This window comes from Ambystoma mexicanum, chromosome 3q, assembly GCF_040938575.1.
Source record: "Ambystoma mexicanum isolate Mex_15411 chromosome 3q, UKY_AmexF1_1, whole genome shotgun sequence".
Classification (NCBI taxonomy): domain Eukaryota; kingdom Metazoa; phylum Chordata; class Amphibia; order Caudata; family Ambystomatidae; genus Ambystoma; species Ambystoma mexicanum.
The window spans coordinates 1,291,990,290-1,292,015,409 of record NC_090926.1 but is presented as its reverse complement, the minus strand read 5'-3'; the positions used below and the strand labels follow the sequence as shown (position 1 = coordinate 1,292,015,409).

At 47.1% G+C, this 25,120-nt stretch overlaps 1 protein-coding gene across 7 annotated transcripts in view; it reads left to right on the top strand.

Moving 5' to 3' along the window:
* The window catches only part of RFX1 (regulatory factor X1), a 1,381,678-nt gene that overhangs the window by 559,487 nt on the left and 797,071 nt on the right, over positions 1–25,120 (top strand). For all 7 annotated transcript variants that reach the window (XM_069604381.1, XM_069604382.1, XM_069604383.1 and 4 more), the window contains one exon: positions 12,585–12,766. In XM_069604381.1, coding sequence (XP_069460482.1) covers positions 12,585–12,766 — 182 coding nt within the window. The remainder of the gene's footprint in view (positions 1–12,584; positions 12,767–25,120) is intronic.

The window sequence follows — 25,120 nt, the reverse complement described above, 5'->3', positions numbered from 1 at the left end:
ACGTTATTGAAGCAGTACATAACCTGGGCGAGAAGATGAAAATGGAAGGTGGAGCTGAGGATAGCTCGTGGTTCGACAATATCTTCTCTTGGGTTCCCTCATGGCTTGGAGTGACAATGAAGTTCCTGATACCAATAGTGGTGGTCGTCCTTGTGATGTTCTGCCTGTGCCAGGTGGGCCTCCGATGTTGTGCTAATGCAGTCCCAAACGGTGCAATGATGATGGTGACAATGGGCAACTCCGGTGGTACAATTAAAGCAACACAAGAAGTACATGTGCAGACAGGAGCAGACAACACCCCCAGATACCAGTTAGTGCCTATGTGCCGTGACAAGTACATAGTAGATAAGCTATGGCACACCACGATTAAAGAACCACGAGACGTAGAACTGGAATGGTATGAGGAGGTCTGGGTAGATCTGGAAGAGACTGGCGACTGTATATATTTGACATGTACACCAGACGAGTATGCTAGGAGAGGTGAGAGCTTAAGGGGGGTGTGCAGAGCATGGATGCCTATAAAAGGAACCCCTGCATGGGATGGTGCAGTGTTAGAGGAACAAGAATGTAGAAGATTAGAAGAGCTAAAGAAATTCGTTACTTTAAGTAACGAAAGGGGGGAAATGTAGGGGAGGAATGGCCACGAGGCCCTCCTCACCTACAGCTCCCTCCCCAGGTGAGGACCATGGCTCAGTGGGAGCACCCTCATGCCACCCGGGCCCAGGTGGAGGAGGGTTCACCCGCCGACGACATTGCCCACACGCACCCTGTCCTTGCATTTACCGAAACTTAAGTTAGGCCTAGACGCCATCTTGCACAGCAAACATGGTGTGAGTTCAGCACGCTGTAACGAGGCCCCCACCTTTGGAGGGCCTTTCATGCATCTCTGCCGCCTCAGCAGCCCTGGCAGATCCGCTGCGAGCGCGTTCCCATGAGAAAGTCGGAGATGAGCTAAACCCGAGATGCCAACACGGCAACATTATATTAGTAACAATGTGATATTGCACCCCGTATGACCCGGACCGCAAGGCCGGGGCAACGGGGAAAAAAGCTGAAGCATCACTATCTGAAGAAGGTAGAAAATAATTCAAGTATTGGTATTAATGAACTACCTCTGTTTAAAATGTGAATGAACCATAAAAATGTAACGTTATATGATATCCCTCCAGGTCTGGACTAATGCTGCTATAACCACGGAGAAAGATGTTGACCAAACGTGTAACCTCTATTTGTAAAAGTGTTTTTCAATAGTATGTAGAAACTTGAACTCATATATGTTTTGAATCACCCAAAGCGGCGAGCATCAATCTCTGTAGGCCATAACCTAGATATCCCTCGTATAACGTCTAATGTACATACAATACGCACACAATGTAGTGAACATAATGTTAGGTAATGAAAAGGTACTGGAACCGACTGTATTAAAGAAATGTGTAACGAAAATGAAATATATATATATATGTGTGTCTGAATAACGTTAAAATAAGGCAGAACAGTATAAAACTTCTGCATTCACTGATCAGCAACGCACGAGGAAAATACCTTTGTGAGTATATGCAAGGTCATTCCCTCTCCCACCCCACCAAGCCTGCAGATAAAAAAGCTAAGACTTGCGCCGCGCTCCCTCACCTCCCCCAACCAAGCTGGCGTTACTTCAGAGAGTCAGAGGCCCCGGCGCCGCAACCAAGGCCACAGCCCGCCACCTGTGTTATTTACAGCACGGTAATAAACCCACGGATGAACCCACTGATCTACCAGCACCCTCTCATAAATCCCCACGAACCCCCCAAGAATCCTGACCCCGTGTAAGGACGACCCCCATCATTGGGACAAGACACAGAGACCCATCTATATAATAACTTCTAACGCAGCAGACAGACATGTATCACTCGGCCCAGGTCCCAGAGCCCCGTCCCGTGACCTAAAATACCGGTCAATAAGACACAGGTAAATCTCACCCCAACCGACAACCACCAGACCTCTCACGAGGTGCATTCCTCATGTGTTGTGTTTATTTTATAAGATAAGCTGGTGAAGCGATTTATTAATGAACGTAAATGTCATTTTCTGAATAACTGTAGTGTGCATGGCCTAGGGCAAATGAGACAGGAAAGGTATTCGTCATTGTCACAGGCTGCCCCAGCACATCAACACCGCACGGATGACCTCAAGCCGGCCTGCCAGGCCCAACCCAACCCACGAGGCTGACCAGTGACGTCGTCCCGCCAAGACCAACCCCGCGGCAGCAACACCTATAGTTAGTCGACACCACCCAATCCCAATTGACTTGTGCCCCCTATAGTGTTTAGGTGTTGATGACGTTTTTTTGTATTAGAAATACGCCTGTCTTTGCTAATGTCAGGCAGAGCGCTCTCGTAGGTTGCAGAGTTCTTTGCATGCCTTATCCTTGGATAAACTCCCACTTACGCTCACCCGCACTCTGTCTTGGTCTTATTCCCACTACGGGAGAGTCCCTTATTGTCTCTCATTGCGGGGAGGATCGTGCTGAATTGGGGGCGCTTCCTTTCAGTCTGGTACTGCACCTTTTCCTTCTCCTCTCCCAGAGAAGGTTTTCAAGCCTCTCCCTAGAGTTTTTCAAATCCTTGACCTCAATTTTTGAGGAACAGGAGAGATCCGATGAGGAAAATGTACCTTTTGGATTGGAATATGACACCCCAAATGTCCCAGAATTCTTGATCTCAGAGGAAAGCAGAATGAGGGATTTGGTGGAGTCTTTACATAATGCAAGTGGCATTGACACTTCTCCTGAGAATGACTTTGGTAGACCATATCCAGGAGAGCATGCCAGTCCATCTTACCGTCAGTTAACGACCAAGGTGGTAGATTACTTGGGATGGGCTAGACCACCAGCCCAATTCGTCCAAGACGATTTAACAGACATATTGGACCATGGTCCCACTGAAGACCCAGTACTACCTTTTCATGCAGCCTTACAAAACAGGGTGGCCAAAAATTGGGAAACTCCGGATTCTATTCCTCCGGTAAATAAGTCCCTCGCATCAAAATACCGGCCAGCCAGTAGCGACCCCGGCTATCTGTAAAAACATCCAACTGCAGAGAGTCTGGTCATACAGGCAGCCACAGCTTCCAACAAACTTGCGTACCCGTCTATCCCTCCAGACAGGGACGATAAGCGTGTGGATGGTTGGGCACGGAAGGCATTTTCAGCCGGGAGCATGGCATTAAAATCTGCCAACTCCACATGTGCCTTGGCAACATTTTCGTACACTCTGTGGGAGTGCATCGCAATGGCGGCGGAGCACATACCAGAAGGGGAAGAAAGGGAAGGTTTCCTAGCCATCGTTAGAGAAGGAATGGAAGCCATGCAGGAATCCCTTCAATCTGGGTTGGACACTGCCGATAGTGTAAGCAGGTCCATGGGCACTAGCACGGTAATGCGCAGGTTTGCATGGTTACGGAAGTCGGGTTTTGCACCTGACGTACATAACCGCCTTCTGAATATGCCTTTTGACGGGTCTCACCTTTTTGGCAACAAGGCTGGCGAGAGCCTTGAGAGGTTGCAGACCTCAAAAGCAACGTCCAAATCTTTATGAGCTGCTATTAGGCAACCTCAGCCTTTTCATGCACAAGGGCAATCATGGAGGGGACGATCCTATCGTTATTACACCTCATATGGAAAGGCGAGAGGAATGGCCAGTCAAAGGGGCCAAAGAAAGGCCACTCGTGGTGGACGAGGAAAACGTGCTAAGCCAGCTCCGGCTGCAGCCTCTCTGCCAGCAGCGGCTGCAACATCCGCCACAAAACTACTTTGAGGACTTGCACCACAAAACACCTGTAGGAGGCAGGCTGTCACAGCATCTGCAAGAATGGCGAGCCATTACTTCAGATGTTTAGGCTCTAGAAATAATAGCCCAAGGCTACTGCCTTCCTTTTCTAAAGCAACCTCAAAGCAATCCACCAGGGAGACGCCCGTTGAAGTCTTCAAACCCGCTCCTACAGCAGGAAGTTCTAACCCTGCTGGAGAAAGGTGTCATAGAATCAGTACCTGCAGCGGAGAGGAACAAGGGATGGTACTCTCTATATTTTTTATCCCCATAAAGGACGGAGGACTGAGACCCATCTTGGACTTAAGAAACTTGAACAAGTTCCTCAGGAAGGACAAATTCAAGATGGTTACCCTTTCTCAGATCCTTCAGGCCCTTCAACTTCAGGACTGGTTGGTGTCATTGGACCTCCAGGATGCTTATTTTCATGTGTCGATTCATCTCAAACACAGAAAATACCTGTGGTTCGTAGTTGGCGACTCTCACTATCAGTTTCGAGTCCTGCCATTCGGGTTGACCTCTGCCCAAGGGTCTTCACCAAGTTAATGGTAGTGGTGGCAGCACACCTCAGGAGAGGGGGGATTCATGTCTACCCCTACCTGGACGATTGGTTGATCAGAGCGCGTTCTGCCGAACAAGCTCTGGATCATCTGAAAATCACCTGCCACTTCTCCACAAACTGGGCTTCTCCCTCAATTTCAAGAAGTCACAAATGACACCTTCCCAACAGCTTCAGTACATAGGAGCTGTACTAGACACATCCTTGGGAAAGAGTTCGCCTCCCAAGACGAGGGCTCAAGACATTCTTCAGATGGTTTCCAAATTCCAAAATGCCCAAAATCTCCAGGCTTACGACTTTTTAAGGTTGCTCGGCCTCATGGCATCCTGCGTCTTCCTGGTGTGAGAGGCACGCTTGAGGATGAGATCCCTTCGATGGGCTCTAAAGACTCAGTGGTCCCAGTTCTCGGGTCAAATGACGGATCTTCTTCAGATTCCGAACAAGGTCAGACAAGACCTTCTATGGTGGACCTGTACAGAGAACATCCTAAAAGGAGAACCGTTTTGGCAACCATGGCCGGAGATCACAGTAGTGACGGACGCCTCATTCCTGGGGTGGGGAGCTCATGCCAACTTTTTGACAATCAACGGTCGTTGGTCTCCATCAGAGTCCAAACTACATATCAACCTTTTAGAGCTGAGGGCAATCAGACTAGCGGTAAAGGCCTTCCTGCCATCTGTCAGGGGAAAGAATGTCCTGATAATGACGGACAACACAGTGGCCATGCACTACCTAAACAAAAGAGGTGGTGTGGGGTCACTACCCCTGTGCAGAGAGGCAATGCAGCTCTGGTATTGGGCGATTCAGGAAGGAATCTCTTTAACGGCAATTCATCTAGCCGGGGAAGAGAATATGACGGCAGATGCTCTGAGTAGGCAGAGCACGGTGTCCCACGAATGGGAACTGGCTCAGGAAGTCATTCAAGCGATCTTCGCCATTTGGGGAATCCCCCAGGTAGACCTATTCGCAACCAGTACCAACCGAAAATGCGAAAGGTATTGCTCAAGGGAATTTCCCCCAAGAGGAGCCCTGGGGGACGCGTTTGTGGTGGAGTGGAATTTCCTACTATTGTACGCGTTCCCTCCGATTCCCATCATTCCTCAGGAAATCAGGAGGCTGAGACGCTTCGGGAACAGCATGATCCTAATTGCCCCGGATTGGGCCAGGAGAACGTGGTATCCGGACCTTCTAGATATGTCCATCTGTCCTCCAGTACGTCTTCCTCAGAGAGAGAACCTTCTCTCTCAAATGGAAGGTCAGGTTCTCCACCCAGAGATCAGAACACTCAACCTTCATGCTTGGTATCTGAAAGGCTGAGATACAGGGATTGGAACCTTCCAGATGAGGTTATGGAGGTGTTGCTTTCGGCAAGAAGGCCAGCAACAAAGTCTCTATACCGTTGCCGTTGGAAAAGGTTTTGCAACTGGTGCAGGGAAAAGAATGTCGATCCTTTTCTATGTTCTATTCCGGAAGTACTATCTTTCCTTCTGACCCTAGCACATAGAGGTCTGAATATCGGAACAATAAAATATTACCTTGCAGCGCTTTCCATTTTCAAGCGCTCATCGGACAGAAGAATGCTCCTACTTCAAAATTCCTTTGATAACACAATTCTTAAAAGGTCTTACTAATGTGTTTCCTCCTCACCCATTTCAAGTACCGATTTGGGATCTAAATTTAGTCCTAAAATTCTTAATGTGTGCCCCTTTTGAGCCTATGCACACGTGTCCATTAAGATTACTAACGTGGAAAACAGCCTTTTTAGTTGCTCTAACATCAGCAAGAAGAGTGAGCAAATTGCAGGCACTGTCTTCTGGCCCACCCTATACTGTGTTGCATAAGGACAGAGTTGTATTGAGGGTTAAACCATCATTTTTACCAAAAGTAATATCTGATTTTCATTTAAGTCAGGACATTGTTTTACCCTCATTCTATCCTCCACCTCATCCTTCTAAGGAGGAAGAAAGATTACACAGACTGGATCCAAAAAGAGCTTTAAGCTTTTACATCTCTAGACTTTCTAGGCTTAGAGTGGACAACCAGTTGTTTATAGGCTATACAGGAAGGAAGCTGGGTCAATCGGTAACAAAACAGACAATTTCACGCTGGATCGTACTTTGCATTTCAGAATGCTACAGACTAGCACAAAAAGACCCACCAGAAGGGGTAAGGGCTCATTCCACCAGAGGCATCGCCTCTTCCACGTCCCTTCAAAGAGGTGTCCCAATAAGGTCCATTTGCAAAGTAGCAACTTGGTCTTCACTTCACACATTCTCAAAATTCTATAGCCTGGATGCTTTTCAGTCTAGGGTGCTGAATTTTGGAAAAGCAGTGCTTTATTCTGCCATCTAAAAGCATTGGTGGGGAAAAAATCTGATCCCTCCTCCAGAGAAAGTATGCAAAATACTGCTTTGGGAGTCTATCTAAGATGAGGAATACGTTGGAGGACACAATCCACTCGAAGAACAAGTTACTTACCAACTGGTAACGTTCTTTCGATTGGATGTTCCTCCAACGTATTCCTCATCGCCCTCCGAACCTACCCTTCTGTAGATTTTTCCGGGTTATTGCCATCTCAAATCTTGCAAGGCTGATTACCTGTCTGCCGGCACAATCTACATAGTACAAGATCACAGGCAAAAAAAGGGGGAAAAACAGAACTGAGGCTAACGGGTGCCGCGCGTGCTACTTATACACCCGATGACGTCACCCTCGACGGAGGCCTTCGAGGGACCATCGACTCGACGACATCGACGCACGGCGCCCTCTGCCGAAAAAATTTCCGAAGATGGAATACATCTAAGATGAGGAATACGTTGGAGAAACATCCAATCGAAAGAACGTTACCAGTTGGTAAGTAACTTGTTCGTCTTTGTGAAAGACAGCACCCATTGCCAAATTAATGGCATTTGCTTCTACAAAATAAGGCTTAGCCGGATCAGGATGAATCAAAACTGGACTTGTACTAAAACATTTTCTTAAAGTTTGAAAAGATTCTTGTACCTCTGGTGCCCAAACAAATTTTACTCCCTTTTTAAGGAGCTTAGTAATAGGAGTGACTTACCTAGAAAAGTCATCAATAAACCTCCGGTAGAAATTTGCAAAACCTAAAAAACTTTGCACCTCCTTTACCTTGGTAGGAGACGGCCAATCCAAAATCGCCTGTACCTTTTTAGAATTTATTTCTAAACCCTTTGGAGAAACAGTAAAGCCCAAAAATTGTATAGAATCAGTGTGAAACTGGCTCTTCTCCAGTTTAGCAAACAAATGATTTTCCCTAAGCCTCTGAAGCACCTTTCTCACATGAACTTGATGTTGACACAAATCTTCTGAAAAAATCAAGATGTTATCTATGTATACTATGACAAAAACATCTAAATATTCTCGCAAAACTTCATCAATAAAAACTGAAAAGCTGCGGGAGCATTGCAAAGCCCAAATGGCATTACCAAATACTCAAAAAGACCAAACCTTTTCTTGAAAGCTCTTTTCCATTCATCTCCCACTTGTACTCTAATCAGATGGTATGCACCACGTAAATCAAGTTTAGAGAATACAGTTGCCCCCGAATCTGGTTCAACATTTCCGAAATCAAAGGCAAAGGGTACCTATTCTTAATCGTAACCTTATTGACTGCCCTGTAATCAATACAAGTCCGAAGAGAACCATCTGATTTCGGGACGAAGAACAGGGGGGAAGCTGCCGGGGACTGAGAATGGCGTATAAAACCCTTGGCTAGATTTTCAGTCAAATATTCATTCAGATATTCATTTTCTTTCTCGGTCAAGGAATACACCCTGCTACTAGGTAAAATAACCCCCGGCTCCAAATCAGTCCTGCAATCAAAAGAACGATGTGGAGGTAACTCTCCAGCAACCTTTTCATCGGAATCATCCCAAAATTCCTGATAACAGTCAGGCAATTCACCAACAACTGCACCTATATAATGACTTCTTTCTCCTCCTTCCACTAAAATTTTAGAAATCGAATCTTCTTGCTCACAACTACTTACCTGCCCCAAATTACTAAGGCAATGTTCAATACAATACTGGGATTGCAACTCTACAACTCTCAATCAATCCTCGGGTTATGTGACAGCCACGGCATTCCCAAGATAATCTTTAATTACGGAGCATCAATCAATTCAAAGGTTATCTCCTCTCTGTGACTTATTGCTACGTACAAAACTAAGGTCTTTGTTTCATGATTGATGGGTCCTAAAGATAAAGAAGTACCATCCACTGCCCTTAGCTGCTCAACCACTTCCTTATTTTGGATATAAATTCCCAAGATCTTAACTACCCCCCAATCCATAAAATTTGCAGTCGCTCCCAAGTCAATTACTACTGGACCCGTACCCTTTAAAACATTATTCTCATACAAGGATACATTGATGGTGATGTGCGGAACCGCTGCCTGTAAAGTATTTGCCACCTGGTGTGATTTGGCTGAAGAACTCTGGATTCTCTTTGGGATAAATTGACAATTAACAAAAAAGTGGCCACTCCTACCACAGTATAGACACAAGTTATTTGTCCTTCTTCTCTCCTTTTCTTCCTTGGTTAAAAGGCCTCTGACTTTATAGCCTCGCCCTGACCCCTTCATCTCAGACCCTCGTGCCCTAAAATCCTTATTAATAAATTCCAACCTTGAACGGTCCAACCTGAAACTATTTCTGTTATCACCCAGACTTTAGCCGCTTTTTCGATCTGCCCTTCTCTCAGTCAAACGAAAATCTAATTGGATTACCAAATCAATTAACTCCTCACACCCAGTTGGCCTATTAACTACTCCTGACAAGGCATCCTTTCTCATCTTGTAACCCTCTATAAAAAAGAGATGCTCTCTTTTCCTCAGGCCATTGACTCTCCAAGATCAAAGACTTAAACTGTGTGATATAGGAAATCAAATCCCGTTCAATCTGTTGCAGCTCCATCAACTCCCTCTCTACTTCTAAAGATAATTGCCTCCTGTCAAACATCTTTTTAAACTCTGTTGAAATAGATCCAAGTTGCCACTGGCCGCATGTTTCTGAGCTACCAACAAACCAGCCCAAGAAGCTGCCTCCCCTGACAGATAGGAAAGCATGAACGTGACCTTAGCTGAGTCAGTGGGAAAAACCTCAGGACGACTTAAAAAATGCAGTTCACACTGGGTGAGGAAAGTCTGGAATCTCTTAGAATTCCCACCGTAGCGCTCTGTAGGAGCTAAAGGAATGGGCAACAAAATTGATCGAACTCCCCCTACCGCACCCTCAACAACACCATGCGGTTGATTCACATCAGTCTTAAACAACTCAGGGGGATGTCCCGAAAAAACTGATGACCTAGACCCAGTTCGACCTCCTCCAGTCTCTGCATTTGACCAACCCTTTCACTTAACTCCTCCACCTTTTTACTCAACTTTTCATTTTCCTTTCGGGAAATACTTAAGTCCTCCCTTAACTCCCATATCAAATCTCCTAGCACATCCATAGTGGACTCGTCGGGATTCATACAGCTCAGGCAGACTCAATCTACTGACCTTTCATAATGTCAGGCTGAGTTTTCTACGATGTCCACAGGAGCTTCTGAGTCCCGACAAACCCACAAAAGTGTAAGGCACTCAACCCTAATAGGAACGGTTAAACACCTAACACCCCGGAGGGAAAGGGGAAATGGAGAACATAAAAAACAGGAACAGATCCACTGATGTTTGTCTCTGGAAATCAAAACAAATACAAAACAAATACAAACACAATTCTGAATATACAAATCATAGTCAACATACATTGTTAAATCTTTCTTATGCACCAAATATCCACTGTTACCTGTTCACCCTCTGCAGAACGCTAAGAGGGTTGCCTTCAGACTTAATTACCAAATACTGATTTAACTGCTGTTCAGGCCAACTCTTTTTAAAGTTCTTTTTTCTTGCACGAACTTTCAATAGAGTGTAGCAACATGTCTCAGAAGACTGTACATATGCTGGCTTTCATAGATAACAGTTTCTTCTCTCCAGTACAGAATGAATGCAGATTCTCTAGGTGAAATTACACTGTTTGCTGTCCAATTGTGAATGTTTGCTGCTCCAACTCAAATTGTTGTAAGCTACCTGTCAAAAACTGCACGGTCTCCTGTCTCCACTGATATACAGTTATGGAAAAAATAGTCGCAGCGCAATCCGAGTGCTAACCATAAAAACATCCCCTTATCTCTGGGTTCTGTCAGTAGAGTTCATTCCAGAGAGATAAACACGCATGGCTGCCGAGAAAAATGTGAAGCTAAAACGAACGCTCCATTCATGCCCTAACAAGCACTTGTAAACATTGTGTGCGCGTGACACAATAGAACTATTGTCTGACACGCGGATACTAATAGAAATCCACTTGCGTCAGACTTAACAACCAGAACGAAAAACACTGAACGGAAAAAGATTGGGCGGAAACAGCAGCCAATAAATTATTCTTTAACGCGAGTCACGCGAAACACAACCGCTCCCACAAACAAATGAAGCAGATGATTTATTCACATGAAAGAAACGCTGACTCGAAGAGATTAGTCACGTGCTGCTCTCAATCGTTATGAAGTTATTTACTTTAACAGTTTGATTAATCCATTTAGAGCTGATTTTACACTTCCCAAATCCTTGACAGCAACAAAGTCACTCTTTCTTGTAAAAACGCTATGAACAGTCAAAGTTAAAGCAGATTTTCAAAACTACAGTAAACATGACCTGCGATTTTTTTTAACTTAGCTTATTTTCTTGACACAGCTTCCTCACAAACTGCATAAGTTGTCCTTTATTGCTCAAGTGAAGACTTCAGTGAATATCCAGTTCTCAGTAAAGCCCTTGGAAAGGTCTTGAACCAGGGGAATCCTAAAACACCTCCTACCCAGCTGTGGTTCCAACAATGAAAGGCAGATGGCAGAGTTTCCAACCGATGTTGGTAGCATTCCAGCAAATCAGATTACTGATTAAATCCTCCATCTTGGCTTGGGTTTGGACTCGTATACTGAAATGAAAAAGTTAAGGCCCAACTGGAACATAATTTACTTCCGAACCTAAACCAACTTTCCTAGATAACCAAAATCAGACAATCCAGACAGAGACAACCCTGACACATGTATGCACATTTTTTATTTTTATTTTATATAGGTTTCATTTCTCTTGAACTGCTGCAGCCTCTTGGGCTGAATGTTTATTTAAGGCTGGGTAAAAGCCATTAGCCTTTTATTCTTTGAAAGTTGATGGACAGAAGAGATCCTTATCATGCAGCAGACAGTTCACCTTTGCCCTGTGATGCCATGCTGACATCTGGCATTTTGTCCTGTAATCTTAAATTAACCACAATTTTGAACTCAAACTTTATATTTCAAAGCATGTTCCCCACTGACCCTGTCTGAAATCCTTTGGTGTACATCAGCTTCACAGGGATTTCCCTTGTAGATAATGAGCCAGGCAATCCTTGAAAATCTGCCCAACAAGAACTATGGTCTGTCTCGGGCCTAAATGAGATTTGCATGTGACCTACGGAAACAACATAACCTTTTTTAATTGTTGCCAGTATTTTGCATTTGAAGCATATCATACGTTTTAATTAATTTAATCTTGTTTACACACACCCAGTCTTTTCCCTGATATATTTTTTTTTACCAGGGGAACATGTTTTCTCATGTCTTGATTTAAAACTGCAAAACGCACATGCAAGGCCATTTTAGTTTCAATATTTGATAACCCTGCTTTTCATGTAGACGAGGCCTTTAATTGTCTCTTGCAACTGAGAATTAAAGGGTTCTTTTTCAGTTTGACTTTTCCCCTTGTAATGAAAGATAGGCCTTTTGATTTCCAGCACTTGGCCATTCACATAGCATTTCCATTTTATCACAACTCTTTCTTGTGTTACTTGCAGAAACACACACAGTCTGCATTAGTAGGCTCATTTTCAATGTAGGAAGTTTTTGAAGGCTGGCACGTCCTTTTTCCATTTGGCCTTTCAGTTAAATTTGTTTGGGCTGTGATTAAACCCCCAAACACTAGGCAGTATTTTCTTCCCTGTCTCTCTGCTGCATGGCATAGGACACAGAGATGAATGCTTACCTCCCTCTATTAATCCCTGGGCTGTCTAGAGACCTCTTTGTGAGAACTTGTGCACTTTTGGGCAATGCTGAAGGCCTTGATCACTGCTTTGAGGCCTCCTTAGGGTGGCCCATCTGATGATTTGACATTTCTATTGTTAGGTGCAGTGGTTGCTAGATAACTATGAGACGGCTGAGGGAGTGAGCCTGCCCAGGAGCACCTTGTACTGCCACTACTTGCTGCACTGCCAGGAACAGAAGCTGGAGCCGGTCAACGCTGCATCCTTCGGCAAGCTGATCCGCTCTGTCTTTATGGGCCTGCGCACCCGACGGCTGGGCACCAGGTAAGGCATCTTCGGATTCCCAATGGGGGGTCGGTGGACAATCAAAGAACCAAAGAGATGGTAACACGGGAGCAACTGTGTTTACTGAAGTATTGTTTTATATAACGCATCATAAAATTCCAAACTCCCCATTGCTAGACAGAGAGACATGTACAAAGGTGTGGAAGGCCTAACTTTGTGTTAGTGTACCTCATTCTATCTCTTATGTGTTCACTACATACATGCTGCATTTCATTTGGTAAGGAAAATCTTTGCAGATAATGATTGTGCTGTAGTCCCAGAGAAGAAGGCCTCAAGTGAGGATTTGTTGGAGTTCCTGCTCTAATCATTGGAGGGGTACAATGTTCTTGCTATCCCACTCATCTCACACACCGCTGGTAGTTTAATGCAGGTCTGTACTTCTCTAAATGAAAAGGATTTGATAGAGACCTCCTTTGGTGGGTTTCCCCCATGTCTGAATCATTGCTGTAGTCCCTGATTTCATGCCATTGCCCCTAACACCACTGACTTAAAGGTGGCCATATAAATTACCTGTGTGCGTGGCATTGGCAAAGTCTATGAAAAAATACTGATGACCTTAGATATCTGAGGGGATCCAGCTCACTTAAAAGCAACAATAATTCCTGGACTCCCTAAGGTGATGATTATCGGCAGGCTTCCCTAACTTTCAAGTTCTGCTTCACTCTTTTCATAAGGAAGAAAGCCAGACGACTTACTCCTCCTTGTCCTCCTGGGGGGTGGTTTGCTTCAAAATTGATTTTGCTGGAAAGTGTCTTCACTGGGATTCGAGCAACACTAGGAGAGAGTGCCAGTCTAACAGTGGGCATATGTGATGAGTCAATGTAGAAAATCTCCTCTCCCCAAGATGAGGCCATCCCTTTTTGGGACTATGGAGGTGATCCTGCTGCGCTTATCACTCCGTAAGGGGCAGAATAAGCGTGAGCCCCCTGGTGGTGACTCCCCATTAGGAGATAGAGGCTCTGATAGGGATATTACTGATCCTCCCGTCACCCCGGTTACTAACATCTTTGTAGGGTATCTAGGGGATAGTCTTTGCAATAACCCTTGTGGTAAGTCAAAAGAAGGAGTCGGACAAAGGGGTGTTGCATTCAGATAATAAAAAGTCCTATCTTTCCCTATAACTAGAAGGTTTGCCCTACCTAATTGAATTCTAACTTGGGGTCTCATCATCAGGGTGGTTGTCAAACTAAAGAATCAGTCCTCCGTCTAAAACTATCCTACACTGACCCTACAACTAATCAGAGGTATTCAGCAAACATAAATGAAGCCAGGAGAATGACTCCCTTCTCCTGGTCCAACTGGTTCAACCCTAAGGACTGATTTCTGATAGTCTCATGTAACAGTTCAGATAAGTCCTTGCAGTTTCTCCCAGGGGCCTCTATGTGCTTGGTCAAATGTCCAACAATTATTCTTCCTCAGTGTTATATATATTCATGGACTTTCCTTATTACCTTCTTGTCTATTGCAGCAAGAGGGATTACTCCAGTAATGTCCTTTGCTTTTTCAACAAAACTTTTGATGAGGGAGACTTCTCCGTAGGGATCTTTGTCCTTGGTATCTCTCTTGTGGTTATTGTGACAAGGGAGATTACTCCTGATGCACTCTTCAATCTTGGTATTTTTCTGTAATTACTGTGATGAGGGAGATTACTTCTGATGTACTCTTCACTCTTGGTATCTTTCTTGCAACTACTGTGACAAGGTAGATTTCTCCTGAGGCATTCTTCACTCTTGGTATCTTTCTTGTAACTACTGTGATGAGGGAGATTACTCCAGAGTAATTCTTCACTCTTTCCCAAACCCCTACCAAGTCTCCCGTGACTCCCGTTACCTTCTATCTGCTGGTGACACGTCACTGTTTATTCTCCGGGTGTTGGTCTCACTTGCTCTAGTCGAATGCTTGTCGCATCTCTCTCTGCTTCCCCCTGCACCGCGCTGTCTACAACGTCTCTTGGCCTGTCGGCATAGATGAAGGACCCCACGGTCAACCACTCCCAGGTCACGCTACCCTTGGCCTAGCAGTTTGGCTATGTACGGGATGTTGGAGATGGGTCTGTAGTTAGATAAGTCCTCTACGTTTTCTGCTGTATCTTTGAGTAGCAGCCTAATATGCGCCGATTTGAAGGCCTGCAGTACTTTACCTGTTGAGATCGAAAGGTTGAGGACATTCCTATGGTATTCCATGGGAGTTCCTTGTTTGAGAATTGTTTTGTATATGTCCGGGGGGCAAGAGTCTTCGGGAGAGCCTGATTTGTTGCTTTGATTTACCAGTTTGACGAAAGTCTCCACTGATATTTCGGGAAAGCTTTGTAGTTTGGTTGGATGTTCCTCGTGGGGGTAGGTGGGGTCTGTAGTGTGATCGCGTGGTCTGCTTTGTATGGTTTTGGTGGATGGTGATGATTTTATTTTTGAAGTGGTCTCTTAGGTCATTGCATAGTTTCATCGATGGAATTGGCGTGTTGTTGCATCCCGGTGGGTTTTTTATTTCATTTATGATTTTGAAGAGTTCTTTTTCGTGTTTGGTGCTTTGAAGATTCGGTTGTTGTAGTGTTTCCTCTTCGCTTTTTGTATTTCCTTTTTGTATGAGCGGATCTGTTGCAGAAATTTCATTTTTTTGCAGTGTTGTTGTTGATCCTCCATTCTGATTCTATTTTTTAGTTTTTTCTTTTCATGGTGCTGAGTAGTGGGGTGAACCATTTTGCCATTGTTTTTTTTTACGTGAGGGAGTGAAAGGTTTTTCTTTGGCGATGCCGTCTAGGGTTGTTATGATCCAGGTGTGGAGTAAAGCTACTTCGAGGGGATTGGGTCCTCTGACGTATTCCATATCTATGACAGTAATCACCACAGCTGTGCTGCTTCGGAAAATCTTCGGCGTCTGCGTCGATGATGTCGATACGCCACCCTCGAGAACCTCCTCCAACGGCCGACGTCACTGGATGTTATAAGTAGGACGCATGACGCCCTTAGCCTCAGTTACGTTTTTTCTGTGAACGTGTTCGCTTTGGAGATCTCGGCACGCCTCGACTCTTTGGAGTTTCTGTTCTTCTCGGTTCTTCGAACCTGTTTGGTGTTTGTGAAGTATTTCTTCGTGAAGATGTCTACCTCGTCTTCCACAGAAAAAGCATCAAACATACATCGGGTGTTACCAACCGATAACCCTGTGTTGCACTCCTAATGGGATAGAATCCCCTATGTGTTTTAATAGCCAATCGTGAGAGGGGATCTCCCAGCAATCGGAAGACACCCTCACAATGGTATGTGTGAAACTCTTCAACTCTTCAACTCTCCTCGTCTTCCACACCACGTCCAGGCTTTAAGAAGTGCGGGGACTGCGGGTCCAAGATGTCGGTGACGGACTCGCACGACGCCTGCCTCTGGTGCCTCGGGGAGGTCCATGACACGGATGACTGTGTTGACTGCCAGTCGCTCACGTCCAAAGCCTTGTGGGAGCGCAAGAAGAAGTTATCGGTAGGTAAGGTGTCCAAGCCCCGGATGTCGAGGTCTGCAGGGCTTTTGACGGACGATTCGAGGGGTGACTCTCCGTGTCGTCGTCGGAAGTCCAGTTAGTCTCGCTCCAGGAGCCGGTCCCGCCACTCCTCTGCCTCTTCAAGGCATTCCCGGAAGCGCCGGCATCGGTCGCCTTCCCCGTCCTCATCCGAGGACTCCGCCCGTCGGCGGGTCGCTTATCCCACCAAGCATGCGACACCGGAGGAATGGGGTTCCTTCGGGAAGAAAATGTTAGCGATCACTGGTCCATCTGCGCCTCCGAGTGGGGTCGGTCGTGATCGGTCGAGAGACACCACTCGTACGCCTTTGGGCTCGGGTGGTCGGCACGATTCGCGGGAGAGGTTCCGCTCGGACAAGGGGAATCGTTCTCGTCATGCCCGTTCCAGGTGCCAGTCCTCAACGTGTTCGAGACTGCGTGAACCTGTGAAGTCTTCTGTGGCGCCGAGGTCGTCGACGGACTCTCTCAAGGCTCCACCTCCGAGGAAGTCGTCAACGCCGTTGGCGCCTAGGATGTAGAAGGACACGCTCGGGGCTCCGCCTTCGATGCCTGTGTCGATGCTGTCGGCGCTGCGTCTGTTGTCGACGCCGATTCTCTCGACGCCTTTCGAGGCTGTGTCGACGGGGGTACCCCGAGGCTCGGTGGAACCCCCTAGAAAGGCTCTGGCCAAGGTCAAGCTTTGGTTCAAGTTCTGTGCCTTCTTACCGCCATCTGGAGTTTATTTCAGAGGTGAATGAGGGCTCTGATGATGGCATGGTGCCTGACACGGTGCCAGACGAGATTCTCTCGGGCCATAGCCAGTTTGAGGACCTGAGGCAGTCCCTGCATGATGCTAGTGGGCTGGACACCTCTCCGGAGGTGGAGTTTTGTAGCCTGAGCCTGGCACTCATGCCGATTCTTCGTATCGGCGCCTTATGTCAAGGGTCACCGAGTACTTAGTATGGTCTGCTCCCCCGGGGGAGTTTGTTCAGGATGACCTTATGGATATCCTCGACATTGGTCCACCAACTGACCTGGTACTGCCGTTTCATATGGCTCTACAGAGGAGGGTGGCGGCGGCTTGGACTGCTCCGGAGAGTCTCCCGGCAGTGGGCAAGTCTTTGCTGCGAAAATACCGCCCAGCCAGTAGTGACCCCTGCTACTTGTCCAAGCACCCTACTCCGGAGAGTTTGGTGGTGCAGGCGGCTACAGCCCCGGCAAAGCAGGCGTCGTACCCTACCATCCCTCCTGATAGGGACGACAAGCGTTTTGATGGCTGGGCGAAGAAAGTGTTTTGTGCAGGGGGTATGGTGCTTCTGGCGGCCAACTTCATATGTGCCTTGTCTCATTTCACGCACACTCTGTGGAAGTGAGTTTCCTTGGCGGCTGAACATATTCCCGAACGGGATGGTTTCCTTGCCATGGTTCAGGATGGCAAGGATGCCATGTATGAGGCCGTTCAGTCGGGTTTGGACATGGAAGATTGCCTCAGCCGGTCCATGGCGGGGAGCATCGTGATACACAGGTTTGTGTGGTTGCGGAAGTCGGTGTTTGCTCCTGATGTGCCGGCCCGGCTCCTCAACATGCCCTTTGACGGGGAACATCTTTTTGGCAGCAAGGCTGACGAGAGCCTTGAGAGGTTGCAGACCTCAAAAGCTGCAGCGAAGTCGTTGGGCGCTGCAGTTCGACAATCTCCGCCTTTTTGTCTTGGGGGATAGCAACGGAAGGGAGGTTCCTTTCGTTATTAGTCATCCTTTGGTAAAGCAAGAGGAGCTGCCAGTCAAAGGGGCCACCGTAGGAGTGCCAGAGGTGGAAAGCAAGGTACTCGAGGTGCCAAGGCCGCTCGGGCTGTTGCCTCTTTGCCCTCAGGCAACGCCGCAGCCGCTTCAGCTCAGTCATGAGGCCATGTCCCATGGTTCGCCGGTTGGGGGAAGGCTGGCGCAGCATCTTGCAGAGTGGAGTGCCATTACTTCAGATGTGTGGGTTCTGGAGATCATAACCCACGGCTACTGTCTTCCTTTCCGGCTGAGGCCTCAGGACAATCCACTGGGGAATCTCTCTTTGAAGAGTCCGGATCCGCTCCTTGCGCAGGTAATTCTATCCCTGCTGGAGAAAGGCACCATAGAACTGGTGCCTGTAGCGGAGAGGAACAAGGGATCGTATTCCCCTTATTTTTTGATTTCCAAGAAAGACGGGGGGATTGAGACCCATCATGGACTTGCGCGGTTTGATCAAACTCCTCAGGAAGGACAAGTTCAAGATGGTTACTCTCTCTCAAGCCCTCCAGGCCCTTCAGCTTCAGGACTGGTTGGTGTCTCACGACCTCAAGGACGCTTATTTTCAGTTTCGGGTCCTGCCGTTCGGATTGACCACCGCCCGAGGGTCTTCACCAAGCTCATGGTAGTGGTGGCAGCGTATCTCAGGAAAGGGGGGATTCACGTCTACCCCTACCTGGATGATTGGTTGATCAGGGTGTGCTCTCCCGAGCAAGTCCTGGATCATCTGTCAGTCACCTGCCACTCCCTCCACAAGCTGGGCTTCTCCCTCAACTTAAAGAAGTCTCATTTGAAACCAACTCAGAGGCTCCAGTACATGGGAGCAGTGCTCGACATGTCCCTGGGGCAGTGTTTTCCTCCCCAGTGAGGGCTCATCACATTCAGCAGATGGTGCACAAGTTTGAACTTGCCCAGACTCTCCCAGCATTCGAGTTCTTGAGACTGCTCGGCCTCATGGCATTCTGCATTCTTCTGGTGCCAGAGGCCAGGTTGCGGATGAGATCTTTGCAATGGGTACTCAAGCTCCAGTGGTCTCAGTCCTCCTGCAGGATGTCGAACCCTGTTCAGGTGCCATCTTCGGTCGCCCAGGACCTTTTGTGGTGGGCCGACGAAGGCAATCTGATGAGGGGGGCTCCTTTTTGCTGCCCTGGCCAGAGGTGACGATCGTGACGGACACATACCTCACGGGATGGGGAGCTCATGCCAACGAGTTGACAGTCAGCGGTCGTTGGTCTCCATCGGAGTCCAGACTCCATATCAATCTGTTGGAGCTGAGGGCCGTCAGGCTAGCCCTGAAGGCTTTTCTGCCGACTGTGCGAGGAAAGAATGTCCTGATCCTAACGGACAACACAGTAGCCATGCACTACCTCAACAAAAAGGGAGGGGCAGGGTCACTTCCTCTGTGCAGGGAAGTGATGTAGCTCTGGTTCTGGGCAATCCAGCAGGAAGTTTCGATCTCAGCAGTTCATCTGGCAGGAGACGAAAACGAGACGGCGGATGCTCTGAGCAGGCAGAGCGCGATCTCTCATGAGTGGGAGTTGGCTCAGGAGATTCTCCTGGAGATCTTCGCCCTTTGAGGGACCCCTCAGGTGGATCTCTTCGCCTCCAGTGTCAATTGGAAGTGCGAGAGGTTCTGCTTGCAGAAATTTCCTCCAAACGGAGCCTTGGGCGACGCGTTCGTGGTGGAGTGGTCATTCCCACTGCTGTACGCGTTTCCTTCAGTCCCCGTAATCCCGCAAGTACTGCGGAGGTTACGGAGGTTCGGTTCCCGAATTATCCTCATTGCTCCGGCGTGGGCCCGGAGGACGTGGTACTCGGACCTTCTCGACTTGTCCATCTGCCCTCCACGTCGTCTTCCTACCGAGACAATCTTCTCTCACGGGTTGGGTGTCAGGTTCTCCATCCAGAGGTCAGATCATTCAACCTTCACGCTTGGTTTCTGAAAGGTTGAGGTATAAGGATTGGGACCTCCCTGAAGACGTGATGGAGGTGTTGCTTTCGGCCAGAAGGACCGCAACAAAGTCCCTGTGCCGTTGGAGAAAGTTCTGTGACTGGTGCAGGGTTAAGAATGTGGATCCTTTTGCATGTGAAATTCCCATGGTTCTGTCTTTTTTGCTTTCTTTGGCCCACAGGGGCCTTCAAGTGGGTACCATTAAAGGTTACCTGGTGGCGCTGTCCATATTTAAGTGCTCGTCTGAAGAGTGTTCCTATTTTAAAATTCCTTTAATTTCTCAGTTTCTGAAAGGGCTCACTAATGTGTTCCCTCCGTCACCTTTCCAGGTGCCCGGTTGGGATTTCAACCTTGTTCTCAAGTTTCTGATGGGCGCTCCATTTGAGCCTTTGCATTCATGCCCCTTGAGACTGTTAACTCACAAAACTGTATTTTTAGTTGCGGTCACTTCCGCTCGCAGAGTGAGTGAGTTACAGGCACTTTCAGTTAAGCCACCCTTCACTGTGTTTCATAAGGACAGGGTTGTCCTTAGAATTCGTCCTTCTTTTCTTCCGAAGGTGGTGTCTGTTACGCTCACCTGGCTCCCACAGGGGCGTCGATCTGAACTGGACAGCTGCGGCCTCCACCAATGTGATGCGTAGTGCCGATATGACGGACTGGACTGGCCTGGCCCACCTAGCTTTGTTTGCTTGGCCCGTAGGAATATTCTTCTGCAAATGGGGAAAGGGAATTAACCACTCGTTGAGTTGAGCGTTAACCCTTCCCCACTCCCGCTGTTCTCCCCACTGATCACCTTTGATGTCCCCTCTTATAGTCTCACCTGATGGTTTGTAAAGATGAGCTCTCCATCCTGCATTGAGCGCAGGGGCGCGTTGATAACCAGTTGCTTCACTGGCTCGAAGGAATTGGTGAGTTCCAGAACAATATTGACTCTGAGATTCCCAGCAAGACGCCGTAAGTATGTAGTTCGTAAGAGTTAAAATGTCTGACTTTCACTCTTGTCCGATCCCTTGCAGGTTGCAGCTTGACCCTAGCGAAGAGTTCCTCGTGGCAACCGGTAATATTCAGGTAAAGATTTGTATTATCCAACACAATTCGATAAAATAATGTCAATATGTAACCTGTTGCTTTCTCCCTTATTCAGGCGCTGAGAGAATATATGAAGTTTCGGGGGTTAATGCCTCCGGCGGTAAAATCAGGTAAGTCTATTGTGGTGAGGAGGTTTCCCCTTGTTTGTCCCTTTGTTTCACCTTGCTGTCCTTTTGTTTCCCCTTAGGGGCCGGGGTTCGGCGAGGATGCAGTGGAAGCTGCGCCGACCAGTGAAGAGGAATAGTACCCCCAGTGGTAAATCAGATAAGTCTATGAGGGGTAACTAATATTGCCTCTGTGCATTCCCTTGGCTCACCTTGCTGTTCTTGTCTTCCCCTTAGGTGCCGGAGTGAGGCGGGAGCATGCAGAAGGATGCGGTGGAATGTGAAGATGCTGCAAAGGGCGGTGAGTTCAGAGCGGCGCTGCTGCAGGCGAGGCGACGCGCATAAAATAACTTCTTTCTTCCAGCTCGAAGGTGCGATGGATCGGGAATTCAGGTACGGATCAAAGGTATTGCTCTTGTTCTAACCTTTTCTCCTTCTCTCCCCTTTTTCTAGGAGCTCCGGACTTGAGGCGGGCGTGGCAGAAGACTGGATGCAGACTTGCAGGCACGGTGAGCGTTACGCTGCTGGATGCAGAATAACGCAAAGCATGTGCTGCTCTTTGGGCGTGGTTTAAATAGCCTCCAAAGTAGTCCCAGGTAAGTATTCCTCCCCAGCCCCACCCGAGTAAAAAATAGTCCCTTAGGTAAAGTAGTCCCTTCCAAGCCTCCTTTGGCTTGGAGCTCTTGCAGCATGGTCTGCATCAGGTGAGTTTGCAGCATGGTCTGCATCAGGTAAGTTTTAATGTATGAGCCTGGCGCCTATGGCGCCAGGACTGACTCTCCATATGAGCCTGGCGCCATAGGCACCAGGACTGCACCCAAATAGCCCCTAGCAGGGGTTGTTGGGTTTGCTTAGCATAACTTGATGCCTGCTTCCGGGGTTGCTGGACTTGGTCTGGGTCCCCGGGGGTAGGCATCATGACAGCACTCCCCCCCCAAGGCCCCTCCTAAAGTCGTTCTTCCCTGTGGTTTCGGTTTGTCTGGGAAATTTTGGTGGAATTTTTTTTACCAATCGGGGTGCATGAACGTGGTCACTAGGTTCCCATGATCTTTCCTGTGGTCCGTAACCTTTCCAGACGATTAAATAAAAAAGTTTTGACTTTATCAGCTTGGAGTCCAGGATGTTCTTAACTTCAAATTCAGGTTCCCCGTCTACAAGGATGGGGTCTGGTGGCTTGGTTAGTCTTGTCCCTGGTTGCACTGGCTTCAAAAGTGACACATGAAAGACGGGGTGAATTCGCATCTTAGCAGGTAAGTCCAACTTGACAGCCACTGGGTTGATAATGGCCTTAATAGAGTAAGGTCCCAAATATCTGTGGTTAAAGGTCCGTGTTCCCTTTAGAGGTATATGTTTTGTGGCTAACCATACTTGGTTCCCTATCTGGTATTGTGGAGTATCACTTCTATGCCGATCAGCATCTTTCTTGTATTCTTCTTTCGCCTTTTTTAAATGTTCAGTTGCTTCTTTAAAGGCTTGTGTATCGTAGCGTGCAGATGGTCCACTGCAGGCATTTCTAAGTGTTGGGGTGAGTCAAGGTCTGAGGTTCGAGGATGATGCCCATATAAGGTATAAAAGGGGCTTCGTCCAGTTCCAGAATGTACTGAATTATTGTATGCATATTCTGCGATCCAAAGATTGTCTTTCCAATTACTCTGTCTGATGTAACATACAACGCACGTATTGTTCGAGAGTCTGGTTGGTCCTCTCCGTTTGACCATCGGTTTGAGGGTGGTGACTGGTCGATAACCTCACATCTATTTGCGTCAATTGACAACATTTTTTCCAAAAATGTGAAATGAATTGACTGCCTCGGTCAGAGATCAATACGGACGGAAATACGTGTATGCGAACAATATTTTCGAGGAACTCTTTGGCCAGGATTGAAGCTGAAGGTAATCCCTTTAAAGGAATAAAGTGGGCCATCTTGGAAAAAAGATCCACAATAACTAGAATGGTGTTAAAACCATTGCATGGGGGTAGGTCAGTAATAAAGTCTAATGATAAGGTGTGCCATGGTGTAGGCAGAATGTCTAAAGGTTGTAAGAGTCCAGCTGGTTTTTTCTTTTGACTTTTGTTTTGGGTGCAAATGCCACAAGACATCACAAATGATTTAATATCCTTTCGCCAGGTGGGCCACCAGAATTGTCTCTTAATCTTAGCTTCAGTTTTTGCAATACCTGGGTGCCCCTCCATTAGGGTATCATGATAACGGGAAATGACTAGTTCTTGTAGTTCCTTATGTGGCAGATATAGCCGCCCTTGGTAATAAGGCAGGCCATTGGAGACAGAGTATTCCGGGCCTTTCTTTACCCAGTCCTGCAGGGCTGTAGGATCAAAAAGTTGTTGGATCTTTACCTGAATGTCCTCTAGTGTCTGTAGAGTAGTCATGCCAAGAATCCTTTGTTCGAAAATTATAGGTACTGGTTCTGGGTTCACTTCTGCCTCTCCCATCCCTATTCGGGATAAGGCGTCTGCTTTACCATTCTTACAACTTGGTCGATAGGTTATCACGAAATCGAACTCGGCAAAGAACAATGCCCATTGGAGTTGGCGTGACGATGGGGCCTTGGCTGTCTTTAAATACTGTAAGTTCCGGTGATCGGTGATCACAGTAATGGTATGCCTGGCACCGAGAAGATAGTGTCGCCAAGCCTTGAAGGCGGATTTAATGGCTAATAACTCCTTATCGATAACTGCATAGTTTAACTCGGGTGGCGAGAACTTTCTGGACCAAAATGCTACTGGGTGAAGCTGGCCAGTTTCAGGGTCCTTTTGAGACAGGACAGCTCCCATGGCTAGACTGGATGCATCAGTTTCCACTATGTATGGAAGTGCAGGGTGCGGGTGCTTTAATACAGGTGCAGACGTGAATTTTGCTTTCAGCTCTTGGAAGGCATTTTCAGCTTCTTCAGTCCATATAAAGCATTTATTTTTTCGCAAGAGTGCTGTGATGGGATGTACAACATGTCAAAAATCCGGGATAAATCTGCGGTAGAAATTGGCAAAGCCAAGCATGCTTTGTACTCCTTTAACTGAACTTGGTGATGGCCACTTAAGAATTGCGTCCACCTTTCGTGAGTCCATTCGGACTCCTTTTGGGGTTAGGATAAACCCAAGGAATTCAACTTCTGTGGCATGAAAAACGCATTTTTCCAGTTTTGCATATAGTTTGTGCTGGCACAATTTCTCAAGGACTGCTCGGACATGCTTCACATGGTCAGATTCTGAAGAGGAGTATACTAGAATATCATCGATATATTCGACAACACAAACGTCAATGAGTTCACGAAGGACATCGTTCGTGAAGTATTGAAAGGCTGCTGGTGCATTGCACAACCCGAAAGGCATCACCTGATATTCGAATAACTCATACTTAGTGCGAAAAGCAATCTTCCATTCATCGCCCTCTTTTACTCGTACCAGATGGTATGCCCCCCGGAGATCTAGCTTAGTGTATATGCAAGCGTCCTTCACTTGTTCTAGTAATTCAGGGATCAGAGGCAATGGGTATCGGTTCTTAACAGTTATCTGGTTCAATGTGCGGTATTCTATGCACGTTCTGAGGTCACCTTCCTTTTTGGGCAGGAAGAACAAAGCTGAAGATGCAGGGGACTCGGATGGGCAAATGAAGCCATTAGCAAGGTACTGGTCTAGGTATTGTCGTAGGTGAAAGTTCTCAGGTTCTGTAAGGGCGTAGATCCTGCTACAAGGGGGTTGTGCACCGGGTATGAGATCGATTTGACAATTGTACAATCTGTGAGGTGGTAAGGTGTTTGCCTGTTCTTTTTGGAAGACATCCTGGAATTCTTGGTATTCTGGAGGTAGTTGCACGACTGCTGTGGTTACTGGGGCCAGGCCTGCGTTCAGATTTTTCTTTGGGTAACAGGTTTGTGCACAATCCGGGAAGGTTATTCTCTTCTCTCGCCAATCA